Consider the following 13373-nt stretch of genomic DNA (forward strand, 5'->3'; position numbering starts at 1 on the left):
CTCTCAGGATCAACACTCTCACCCAACCTGATGTCATGTGCAAGCTTGCTTAGGGTGCGCTCGATCCCCTTGTCCATGTAATTGATGAAGATGTTAAACAGAACTGGCCCCAGTACTGAGCCCTGGGGAACAGCACTGTCGACCAGTCACCAGCTGGATGTGACTCCATTCACCACCACTCTCTGGGCCCGGTCATCCAGTCAGTTTTTCACCCAGCGAAGACGACTACTGTTCACACCATGGGAAGACAGGTGAATTCTCTCCAGGCAAATGCTGTGGGAAATGGTGTCAAAGGTTTTACTAAAGTCTAGGTAGAGGACATTCAACATCCACAGCCTTTCCCCCATCCACCAAGTGGGTCACTTTGTCACAGAATGACACAGAATGAGATCAGGTTGGTCAAGCAGGACTTGCCTTTCATAAACTCATGCTGGCTGCAACACTGAGTAAAAGATATGCAGACAGAAACACCAGTAAACAAACAGGTGTTGCAATTTATTACTTTAAAATACCATTTCTTCAAAGTATTTATATAAAAAAAGAAATGGCCATGGTTTTGAATTCCAAACTCGAAAGCAAGCTACTTCTTGGCCAAAAATATTTACAGAATAGGACAGTTTCTCCAGCTTGTAAGGGTCTTTCATATAGTATAGGCTGAGGAAAGTGCTGGCAGGAGTACTCAGCAATGATAAAAGCAGATAAAAGAGCTACTTTTCACTTCACTGCATGCACACTTCTGAAAAGCATCAAGTTTTTGCCTCTCAGAGACTGCTCTGTTTCCCATTTCAAAGTTCAAGTTATTAAAACATATGAATCAGTAAGTCCTGAAGAAGAAAACCTGCTCCTAATGGTGAAGTTCACTGAGAGAGAGCAGATTAATCTAACCACTTAAAACCACCAATAAAGAATTTTCATGTCCTCTCCATCCCCCACAGTTACCTCATGTCAGCTCTGGCACATAGCATACTACTCTCCATACTAGCTGAATTCATTAATCTGGCAAAAAGTACATGTTTCTCTTCTGGGCTAATGAGTTAAACTGGTTCAGTGCACCAGAACTGGCACGAGAGACAGTACGATCAGGCAGCCAGGACCAGAATAACATGAAACAAAACTTCTCCCTTCTTTTAACCATCCTGTGTCCATACTGCCATTAAGACACTGTCCCTTTCTCCTTTTCAACTCGCCCTTCCCTTATGCTGCCTCTAGCACATACATGCAACCAAGCGACAAACTGCATCAGGGCTCTAATAAACAGGTCCAGTCAAAAATTTGCCTATAGACTGTGACTATAGACTACCCATCAGGGGTGTCAGGTCACTGGTGCAGCTTACCATGTGGCTGCATGGGTGATCATGCAAAAAGCAGGAGCAGAAATGAAAATGTGACATGATTGTATCTTGCAACAGCAGACTTAGACTGGCTTATGCTAACTCTGCTTTTGCGATTTAGGGAGTGGCTTCAATTGGGATGTAGGACAGCAGTTTGATATTTCATTTAGAAAAAAGACAATAAAACTTATGACTTAATATGAACAATATGTTTCAGGAATGACATTAATTATGTAACATTTGAAAAACAACAATTTTATTTAAGGCAAGTGGACTAATTCAGATTTATTTCTAAAAGTCATGAAGAAGGGATTGTGTTACCAGATGCCAGTGACTTTCTCTATCCTTGCTTGAAGTGAACCTTATTTTCCTTAGTCTAATTAGCTTTAGAATAAACATTCCAGGGAAACTCAGGTACTTTTTGGCACTGTTTGCACATCTGTACATATCATTATCAGTTGAACTGAGTGCAAAACACTGAGTGTGTGTTCTGACAGATAAATTGGTGCCTAGCCCACTAGGTTAAATCCTTGTGACACTGAATGGTTTTATCTCAAGTTTTGTCCACACCTTCAGTTGACACAGTGACAACATTACAAAAAGGAGCACAAAGTACAAGGCACCTTTCTTCCTTCCTTTTAGGAAGCCTACATTAGGCTCTAGTCAACCCTCAGCAGTGATCAGCAATGGGAGTTGCAAATTACATTCAGTATTACGCTTTGGATGGAAATCTATCAGCATCAAAAATGAAAAAGTTAAGATTCAGGACACTGCCTTCAGGACAGTTAAGATTCAGGACACTTACAACTTTGCAAGCAGTTTTAAAATTCTTTCTTTCTCAATCTAAGGAGGAACTCTAAGTAGTTAATACTTTTTAATTGAAAGACTGCCACAACTTAGCTGCCACAGTGTGACTGCAGCCAAGTTTCATAGACAGTATGTAGAACTGCATTAATTTAAATGCTGCTCAGGTTATCTTTCTGTTTCTATAAGGGAACCCTATAGTCTAAGCTGATTGTTTTTCTTTATTTCTGACATAACTACACAGACAAGAAGTTTAAAGTTTTCAAAATCAGAATGATCAAGAAATACATTTCCCATAGCACCAGATGGTCTTTAAAAGCCATTAGTACACGTATCAGATTTAGCAATGTGAAACATACATTTTATATTTAGGGTTTAAATACACTGTTTAGGCATAAAATTGTCTTATTTATAGATATTCTGTATGTAGTAAGATCTAATTCATTACAGTATTTCAACATCACCAAACATAACTGATAATAGAAAATGGCAAGCTCTTCCTCTTTCCTGCATTTACAGCACAGTTTATGCACACAAGGCCTATCAATGCATCACACCCCACACTACAAATCTGCTACCTTCTATAATATACTAGACTCCCACATTAAACATTTTCAATGGCACTTTGCCTAAGAGAACTCACAAAAGAACAAGGTATCACAGGTCAATCTATGGTACATAGCAGTGAGGACACATTGTGTATGTAAAACACAAAGGCAGTCCAAATTCTGTAACAACTCCTGAAACAACAGTTAAAGGCCATTGAAGAAAAATCTCATTCCTGACACTTTGGAGTGGCCCAGCAAAGTAAAACACAATCTTCAAACAGGAAGACTAGAATTAATTTTTTAAATAAAATGCACTGTTAGTATTCACATACTCTCTCTGAAATATCTTTTCTGACCATGGTGATCTACAAACTGAGTTGACAACATTACAAGCTAATCTTTTTGCAAAATGTATAGCCAACCCTGCTGCACATTTAATGTTAACTTATTCCCAATTTTGAATCTGTAAGTTAAAATGAATAACCAAATAATCACATTTAGTTATTCTTGCCAATAATTTGGTATTTTACCAAAACTCGAAGCTTCCCTACTTTTGAAGTATCATACAGAGACATTGTATAGGATACACACAACTCATCTAACCCACCAGAACCTGCAATTACTTTAAATAGGACACATTTATCCCTGGTGCATGCGCTGCCTGACCAGATTTTAAAAAGAAAGATCCGGTGTCTAAGAGAAACCAAAACCATGACTTTTGGTCACTTTAGCTGCAGCAGCAGTGGTTATTGTTATATTTTTTTGACATTTTAAAGTAATATCCTGAAACTGTAAAGTCCAGGTAGCCTCACCTCTGCTGCAGGGTAGTAATCTTCAGTTGTACGGGGCAGCAGTGTCTTTCTGGACATAGTTTTTCATCACTCCTCAACTGACAGAACCAAGAACATCTCACAAACATTTAACTAGTATCTCCAAACACTGTTTTCTTACCAGTAACATGAAAAATTGCCATTGCACATAGAGATTATTTTTGTAGTGACTCAAAGTAATGGCATCTACAAATCTGTATATATTCCACAACTCTGTAAAGTAAGTTTATTAACAAATACTAAGGTCTGACATTAGAACATGTGCACTGTTGTAGCTAAATTTAATATTTATTTAGTTGCACCACAGTAATTCCCTAACACAGCTACATTTAAACCAGTTTAAATCTTGTTCTCATCTGCTTAGCACAGGATGACTTTAATTACAAATGCACAAATTAGAGTCTAGTACATATTGGTATAGTTTTTCCTTATCAATTTAATATTTTGTTAGATATTTCAGTGCCTCACTAGATCTGTAATCCAGTCTCAAAGAAAACATCAGTTAAACAGTTTAAGTCTTTGCTTGTTTACTTCTGTCCTGCAGATCACCAGACATTGAGCTCTAATAGGAGAAGGAGTTGCGAGACACATGTGCTTCAAAAAAGTTTCATTCATATACAATCCTAACTAACCGCAAAGTCAGTCAGCTCCCCAGAACGCTCACACAACCCTTCACAAGAGCAGAGCTATAGAAACAATAATAAACAGCCTCAGAAAGGAGAAAGAAAATTTTCAATTGGCACAGGTATTTGCAAAGTTCACGTGTGCTTAACTGTAGGACTCGGTGCATGTTGGTGTCCATGTGTTAGCACACACATTTCATCCCAGCAATGTGAATGTTAAGTTGAACTTACGCTTAGGTGAAAAAACACGGTAGTCACAACTAAGCCAAACTCTCCCAAAGTCCCTGTACTTATGTGCAACATGTATAGATTCATAGAATAGTTTGGGTTGGAAGGGACCTTTAGAGGTCACCTAATCCAACCCCTCTGTAATGAGCAGGGAACATCTTCAACCAGATCAGGTTGCTCAGAGCTCCGTGCAACCTGAACTTGAATGTTTACAGGGACGGAGCATCGACCACCTCTCTGGGCAACCTGTCCCAAAGTATCACCACCCTCTTTGTAAAAAACATCTTCCTTATATCTAATCTAAATCGACCCTCCTTCAGTTTAAAACTGTTATCCCTTGTTCTGCTAAACAGGCCCTCTAAAGAGTCTGTCTCTATCTTTCTTTTGAGTCCCCTTTAGGTACTGAAAGGTGACAATAGGGTCTCCCCAGAGCCTTCTCTTCTACAGGCTGAACAGTCTCAACTCTCTCAAGTCTGTCTTCACAGGAGAGGTGCTCCAGGCCCTGATAATTCTTGTACCCCTTCTCTGGACTCACTCTAACAGGCCAATGTCCTTCCTGTGCTGAGGACCCCAGAGCTGGACACAGTACTCCAGGTGGGGTCTCACCAGAGCAGAGTACAGAGGCAGAATCACCTCCCTCAAACTGCTGGCCACTTTTCTATTGATGTAGCCCAGGATACAACTGGCTTGCTGGAAGCGCACATTGATGGCTCATGTCCAGCCTCTCATCCGTCAGCTTGCACAAGTCCTTCTTGGCCATGCTGCTCTCAATCCATTCATCCTCCAGCCTGTATTGATAGCAGGGTTGCCCCAAGCAAGGTGCAGCACCTTGTGCGTGGCCTTGCTAAACCTCATGAGGCTCTCATGGGCCCACTTCTTGAGCTTGTCTGGGCCCCTCTAAATGTCATTCTGTACCTCCACTTAAAAAGTTTTAACAGGCAGATAAGACTTGTAGTGTTCAGACATAAGGACAAAGCAAGACTTTAAAGCAGCAAAATAAAATTTAAAAGGTAGTGTCAAGAAGGGAATAATACTTGGCACAAGAGATTTGTACAAGGGAAAACAAGAAATACGTCTAGCTTTAGGGCAGTTGTTAGTGAAACTGCATAGACAGTGATTTAATACAAGTAATAAAAAATCCTGCCTAATGGTTAGAATTCTTCCTCAGAAAAATACTGTGGGCACTTCATAATTCTGCAGCATTGAGGACTTATATTATTCCATGTTACAAAAAGCACAAAAAGGAGTTTTCATTATACTGTCTTAGTAGCGCACACACACATACTGAGGAACACCTTTCCCTTCTGTCATGACAGTATAAATACCACTATTCAATACATCGTAGATGTAAAAAATATACACAATAAATACTGAATTGATTACACAGAACAATAAAAAGCAAAAAACCCAAAGTACTTACAACTTAATAGCAGAAAAATGGAAAAGCATCACATGACCTACCACTAAAACACATTTTCAAAAATTAGTCTGCAAAACAGCAACCCTAGAAAAAGAGCCCCTTAGCTATTCTCTTCTTGAGGGCAAGCTTCCAACTTATTCCAGAAAAACTGCAACAGTGAGGTGGAGGCATTATTTCCTCCCTCAAAAAGCCACAAAAACCTGAAGACACAATTAAAGAATGGACCAACAACAGGATTACCAAGATAGAGGAACAGCAACATTTATGCTGAAACCACGCCTGTCTGTGCTCTGTGGTCCGACTGCAGCTTTGACAGAAACACACATCCACAGGGGCTGCATGGCTGTCCAGAGGTCACCTGCTGCAACTTCCTGCTAAGAGAAGGGCCAAGAACAGCAGGTCATACACAGCTGTGCCCACCTGGGCTTCGAGCACCTCCAAGGACAGACACTTCCCTATGCAGTTCTTCCAACACACTGGTTTTCCTCATTGTTAAAAGATTTTTCCTGATATGAAATTGGAATTTCCATTTTTGCATCTCGAGTCCATTGTCTCTTTTTCTATTGCTATGAACCTTCTAGAAGAGCCTTGCTACACCTTCTCTATAGTCTCATTAGGTGTTCACTGCTCTTACACTGAACACACCCAGCTCTCTCAGACATGGGCCTTTGCTGCTCTAACCATTTTGGTGGCCCTCAACCAGACTCACTCCAGTATGTTGACTTTTTTTTTTGTGTATGGGAGAGGCCAAAATTGAACGCAACGCTCCAGATGCAGTCCCAGAAGTGCTGAATACAGGGGAAAAACCAACTCTCTGAACATCCTCCCCACATTTTTACTAATACCTCCCAGTATGCAGTTGGCCACCTTCACCTCAAGGGCATGCTGCTGACTCAGGTTCAACTTGCTGTCCAGCAGGTAGATGGGGTTGTTTCATCCCAGATGAAGAACTTAACATCTGCCTTTACTAAAATGCATGAGGTTCTTGACAGCCTGTTTCTGCCAAGATCCCTCAATGCCAGCCCTAACCTTCTTCATACAACAGGACTGACGTTCCCCCAGATTTGGTACTATCAGGGAATCTCCTGAGGATTCATGCCATTCCTTCATCCCAGGTTTTAGTAAAGACATATAGCAGCATCGGTCTCAATAGCAATTCCTGACAGCCTTTATTAGCCATTGGCTGCCACTGTAACTTTATACTGCTGATCAAAACCCTTTGAGGTCAACAGTCCCGCTAATTTTCTAATCACTTTATGGTACACCTGACAGGTCCATATTTCACCAAATGGACAACAGGGATCATCAAACAGGAGACCATGCTGAGGGCACTGCTAAAGTCTAAGTAAACAACAACCACCACTCACCCCATGTCCACTGAGCAGGTCATCCCCCTGTGTTATGAATTTGTTACACAATGGTATGGTAGCCCACCATCTGCACCAGTGTGAAATACTTCTGCTCAAACACTTTTGGGCATGCAAGATTTTGAAGTCTCTCCTCCCGCAGTCCTTAGAATCAACAGCAGCTCAGTTTGTCTGTGGCAGGGGAGCAAGAACTGGTTCTAATTACTGACTGGAGGAATAAATAACTCAGAGGAAGTGATGTGCTGCCAGCAACCAAAGACAATTTGCAGTGTCCCAGCTAACACTGTCAATTATTTCATCTGTTTTTTTTTCCTCCTAAGATAGCGCCCACTAATATTCTTCCCCAGTACTTCACAGCCTCCAAGCCTGTCACGACAACACTTTGCAAGACAAACCCCGGAATATTAATAAAATGCTGTAATAATCATCATCTACAATTTGTTGTACCACAGACAGTACTGTTAGCCTAAACAAGAGAAAACTGTCAGTACCTCAGTTTTACAAGTTCTTCCCAATCATGATACATTTTTGTTTATGGCAGCAGTAGAAAGCCAAGTATCAAATTTAAACATCTATTTTTCTAATATAATTTGATATTGCTGGGGCAGAGATAAAGCCTCTGATGCTGACTATTAGCCCATCCTTTTAAAACAAATCTTTAAATACATATTAAACATTTCTTTCAACCTATTTGTTTTAGCACAATGTGTTGGCCTGCTACTAAACCAAATCGAGCAGAGAGTTGCATACAAATACAAACACCTAAGCATGTTTCAAGGTGCAATCCTGTTGATAGAGTTAAACCAATACAATTGTACTTGTGTAGGTCCCTAGGGAAATTATTAATAAAGATCTTTTTAAATGAATATTTTCCTGCCCAAGGTTTATGAAACATTACTAAATACGATACTCCAGGAACCTTTTAGCATCAGTTTCCAAATTTCCTCACAAAAGAAACCTGGTGGTTTATGAAATCCCACCTGCCCACTGTCTGTAGTCACTGTCCAGCAAGGCCTACCTTCAGGACAACAGCAGGTGACATGCAATGATTTAGTCATTACATACTTAAAGTTCCTGATCCTGTAGCTATTCCCTCTGGAAAGAACCTTACAGAATGACTTAAATGGCTTTAGGAAACTCACCAATCTAGAGGGGCTTTCAGGACCAGTGAAAGTGACTTTCAGTGGCCTTCTCCTCCCCTTTGTCGGGTAATGTCCGAACTAATCAGCACAAGACCAACTACAAACATGCAGAAACTTAAGCTGGTTTCATCAAGGAAAACATCTTTGGATTTTCTTGTATTATCAGTGTAGCACATCTACTTTATAAATATGCACTGGCACGTACACACATAAGAAAAAACAAAAACATATCGCTCCCTAGCAGAAGTTTTAATCTACAAGTACTATCTCTGATATTAAACAGCCCTAAGATGAAGCTTAACACCTATATATACAAGTTTATGGGAAGGTTAAACACTATTCAGGTAACTGCTTTTTTCTCATACTTAAATCTGCTTGTATGAGTTTAAAAGTCCAGGAAAATCAAAGTTCATTGACACTTTCAATGGTCAATTATCTAATAAGAAAGATTACCAAAAAAAGTTATTTTAGTCTCTTCTCCTGTAAGACACATTTAAAATCTTTGAAATCTGTCTTACCTGGATGAGAACGGCCCTGTTCCAAGCTAAACCAGCGCACACATAAAAATGACAATAGAAACATACAGATACTATTCTAGAAGCTTAATAAGTCACCAATGTAAACATTCCTCCCATTTACACATCTGCACTAGTAATTCCAATCATCAGTTTACCTAAATGACCAGGACAAACTGGCATTTAGAAACACTAGGGTCACATCCAGAAGATGAAACCCAGGTTCCGCACACAAGAGCTCCCTCGCCTGCATGTGCTTAGCTCTCAAAGAAGCCATAATTTTAACTCAAGTGCCTAAGCTTCTTAAACGGTGCAGGAAGAGGCTGGATATTTCAGCATGAGATGGCTAAGTAAACAGGTAGCATGCTAAGCATGGTGTAACCTAAAGTCAATGCACTCAGCGTGTAGCTGTCAGCATTTTGCCACTAGGAAAGCACAGTCAATGGAGAGACCTCTGCAATTCTACTCCAAGAACACCCAACATGAAGATACAAAAGGCTCTTTTCTTTCTGAGAAGCAATTCCCTCACCACAGATATTCATGGTGGATGAGTCAATACCACCTTTACTTAGCAGTGCTGCTACTTTTTTATTGTTGGTTTAGTAATACAGCTGCTGACAGTGCACTTCCTATAAGGCAGGGTGGTAGCTCAGAAAAGAAAATAACGAGGTTTAGTTCCTTCACTTGTGGGGGAATCTGTACCCACACCTCCATCTTCCAGGAGAATACGTAAGCTGCAAGTCACATCTATCAGGTATCATCTGTTCACCTCACCTCTTTGAGGTTGGCTTAAAAAAATGCTCTAGACTTAAAAAAACATACATACAAACATAAAGAAGCATGGCTGCCTATCAGGAACTTGGGGAGCAAAGGGCAGGAAATACTATGCTTTGCACATGTTTATTCCACGAACATATAAAATAACCTCTGAAATAAAGGATCAGATCCTGTATGTCTCTAGTCTTGGAAGGCAACATCTTCTTATACCTCCTCTTCCTGGCTCAGTGAATCACAAATTCTTTTTCTGGATAATAACACAGTTTCAGTCAGAAGAACTGAAGACAACACACAGCTTGAGGACTGGGATATTTGCCCAGAAAGTGGAAGATGTAGGTTGATGCCTGCAGGCAAAAAAGGAGTCTGAAGCAGGGTCTACCACATTCTGAACAAATGCTTTAGCTAAGCATCTCTGAAAAGCAGCAGCATCTCCTCTTCCAATTGTCTTCTAAAGCCATCACTGCACTTAATACAAGACTGACTCTGCAGCACATGTTGGACATGATTGGAGAATTCTCACCTGACTGAGCTCCCTGGGAGACTATGGCAAAATAAGAACATCGAGAAAGCATAACAAGACACCAAAAAAAATGACACCAGGCTTACAATTGTAAGCCTGATATTGTGCTACTCACCTCTCATTCAAGTGGAAAAAAAATTAGATAGCCTAGGAACTTTAAAGCTATTAGCTATACTGTGTACAGTGCTTAGGCACCTTCAGAGCTTGATGAGGGAGTTTTCAGGACTGCAGTCTTGACTGTAAGCACCTAGAAAAGCTCTAATAAAGTATTTCTACGAACTTACTTTATTGATAATAATTAGGGGATCAGGGGTTCAGAATGAGGGGTATAACCTCATATCAAAACTGCATTGAGCACTTTCATGTCTTCCCAAACTCATTACTGAGAGACAACACCAAATCACGGAATACTTCTGCAGAGTAGATGTTATATTGAAAATAGGAACACTTTGATTAATTTCAATTTAAGTCACTTATCTACCTAGAGTTCGTCTTTTTATGTAATGCAAGTTAGCAACCTGCACAGGGTTAAAAAAGCTACCCGTTGTAACAAATGTACATATCTGACACCTACTGGTTTTCCTATTTACCATATTTCCCCCAACATATTACTTGTTAATTTGATCTGCGTATTCGATTTGCAGCACCCATTCTCTGGGCAGAATCCCACAGATATCCCCAAGCACGTGTTTGCTTTGGCACATTGTTTAAATAAACCTACTGGAAAGCACAGAGAGACAACAAACAATAGAAGAGTCAGGAAACCATCTACATTAATTATTTTAAATTCATGTGTAAGGTTTACCAGCTATCTACATAGTATCAACACATATAAGATATCACAATTTAAATGTTATCCTTATATCACTCACATAAGAACTTTCAACATTTGCTCTGTAAGTGCAGTGATTCTTTGGATGAAGCATCCCCTTGACAGCTTTACAAGGACATTGCTGAGCAGTTTACTATATAAAAGACTAAGTACAGTACTTCCCAAAGAATAAAGACTAATTGAGCAAGAACTCGTGTGTAACACCCCCTCAATTTTGCATATAATATTCAATCCCCTAGCTTATACTACCGATTTAATAATGTAAACGTTTTAGCTGAACAATCAATTTCAGGTTCATAAATACACGTGGAAGGCATTTCCAGAGCACAGTTTCTGGGCATCTTGAAATTTCTTGGCAAACAGCAGATGGGAAGGATCTTTGCTTCTTCCCTCTGCAGTCACTCTAGATGGTGTAGGACCTTTGTATCGCAATTTACAAAAAGCGAGTTTTTTTGAATCCATCTAACTCTGTCCTACAATACAAAGGAGGAAAAACTGCCTTATGATTAAGAGCTACATTTCAGTTGCACTGCACGTTTAAGCACAGGCAAGACACTGAAAAAACGACCAAATGCAGACCTAAGGGTTCTGCAGGCAGAATCCTACAAAGAAAAAGAGAAAACAATGAAAGATGCCTACCTACTCAGCACCCTCACAAACTAATCCACAATATGGAATTCGCCAAGAAAGCACATATTGGAAGCGATGTACTTAAATCTGAGGAGTAACTACACTTGGTAACGCAACCTAAACCAATTTAACCAGGATTTAACCAGGCAGCCCGGAGACAAAACGAGCATCCCGCAGAGCGGGAGCCAGCCCGCTCCATTCGCCAGTCGAGGGAATGCGTACCTACCCCTTCCCAGCCGCCACCTCCTCCTCCCGCCTTCGCTCCTTCCGAGCGGGGACAGGCGGGAGACAAAGGGGAGGTGAGGAGCCCCTCGCGGGCCGGCGGGGCCGGAGCGGAGCGAGCGCCCGGAAATCCCACAATCCCCGCGGCCCCGGCGGGAAACCCTTCCCTCCTCCCTCCCCGGCGGCCACTCCACCGGGAAATGCCGGCCCGCAGCCGCGCACGTGGGGCTGTGTGGAGGGCAGAGGGGTGGCGCAGGGAAGAGGCGGCTCCGCCGGGCCGGGCCCGGCCGGGTCTCCCGGGCGCCTCCTCCCGCCGCTGAGGGAGCGCCGGGGGAGAGGAGCGGGTGCAGGGGAAGGGGTTCACCGGGCTGACGTGCGGCCTCACCTGCTGCTTGCCCCTCGTGTAGGGTGGCTTCCCGGCTCCCAGGTGGTGCCGCCGGATCCGGATCTTGCCGCCGCCGCCGCTGCCACCCGAGGCCATGATGCGATCCGGCCTCCCCCCCGCCGCCGCCGCCGGCGGCCTCCTCCTCCTCCTGCTCCTGCTGGTGGTGCGGCCGCGCAGCCCCGCCGCGGCCCGGCCGCGCTGTCACCGTCACGGGCCCCGCGGGGACGCGCCCGGCGCGGCCCGGCCTCGCTCCCCCCGCGCCGCTCCCGCCCGCCACGCGCCGCGCGCGGCCTCTGGCGCGCGCGCGCGGGGGGCTCCTCCGCGGCCTCCGCCCCGCCCCTCCCCGCGCGCGCTCGCGCGCCTCTCCGCCTCTCCCCCTCTCACGTCTCTCCTGCCCCTCGGCGCTCCCGCCGCTCCTCGCTCGCGCTCTCCCGCCCGGCGGCGGGGCCCTGTGCGCTGTCCGCCCGCCCGCCCGTGGCCCGAGCCGCCGCCGCCGTCGCAGCACCTCCCCCGCGGCCCGGCCTCCCGCCGACCAACCACACGGCGGCCGCCCCGGGCCGCGCACGCGCGTCACTAGCCCGCGCGGGCGCGTCACACCAGCGGCGCCGGGCGGGCCCGGCAGCCCCCGCGCGCGCCGGCCCCGCTCCCGGGGAAGCGGGAAAGAGGGAGGGGACGGGCCGGGACGGGCCGGCTGCGCGGGAAAACTGCGCGCTGAGCTCTGCCGCGACCCGCAGAGGAACGTGGTGGAGGGAGGGAAAAGTCCACCCCTGGGCGCGGCTCAGGGACGACTCGAAGGCTGGGAGCGGAGGTTTGTGCCCGGGTGAGCCCCGGAGGCGGGGGCGGCTCCTCCGCCTTCTCCCTTCTTCCCACGGCGCTTCGCAGGGAACGGGCCAGGTTGGAAGAGACCACGGTTGGTCATCCAAGTCTAACCTCCCTACTCAAGCAGGGTCGTCCTAGAGCCCATGGCACAGGATTGCATTCAGACGATTTTTGAATATCCCTAGTGGGGGAATCCACAATGTCTCTGAGCAGTCAGTTCCATGCGCGGTCACGAGCGTAGTAAAGTTCTTCCTCATATTCGGGTGGAACTTCCTGTGCTTCAGTTTCTGCCCATTGTCTCTCGTCCTATTGCAGGGCACCCCCAAGAGTAGCTCGGGTCCGTCCTCCTGGCACCCACCCTTCGGATATTTGAATGCTCT

At 44.2% G+C, this 13373-nt stretch overlaps 1 protein-coding gene across 4 annotated transcripts in view; it reads right to left on the reverse strand.

Moving 5' to 3' along the window:
• The window catches only part of NUP153 (nucleoporin 153), a 45647-nt gene extending 33301 nt beyond the window's left edge, over window positions 1-12346 (reverse strand). For 3 of the 4 annotated variants that reach the window (XM_051799147.1, XM_051799146.1, XM_051799145.1), the window contains exon 1: window positions 11794-12346. In XM_051799147.1, coding sequence (XP_051655107.1) covers window positions 11794-12270 — 477 coding nt within the window. In that variant the 5' untranslated portion in view covers window positions 12271-12346. The remainder of the gene's footprint in view (window positions 1-11793) is intronic. The other variant, XM_051799148.1, reaches the window with a different exon arrangement.
• Window positions 12347-13373: the final 1027 nt, after the last annotated feature.

Source organism: Manacus candei, unplaced genomic scaffold, assembly GCF_025592945.1.
Source record: "Manacus candei isolate 608988 ecotype Guabito, Panama unplaced genomic scaffold, ASM2559294v1 h1tg000049l, whole genome shotgun sequence".
Taxonomy (NCBI): domain Eukaryota; kingdom Metazoa; phylum Chordata; class Aves; order Passeriformes; family Pipridae; genus Manacus; species Manacus candei.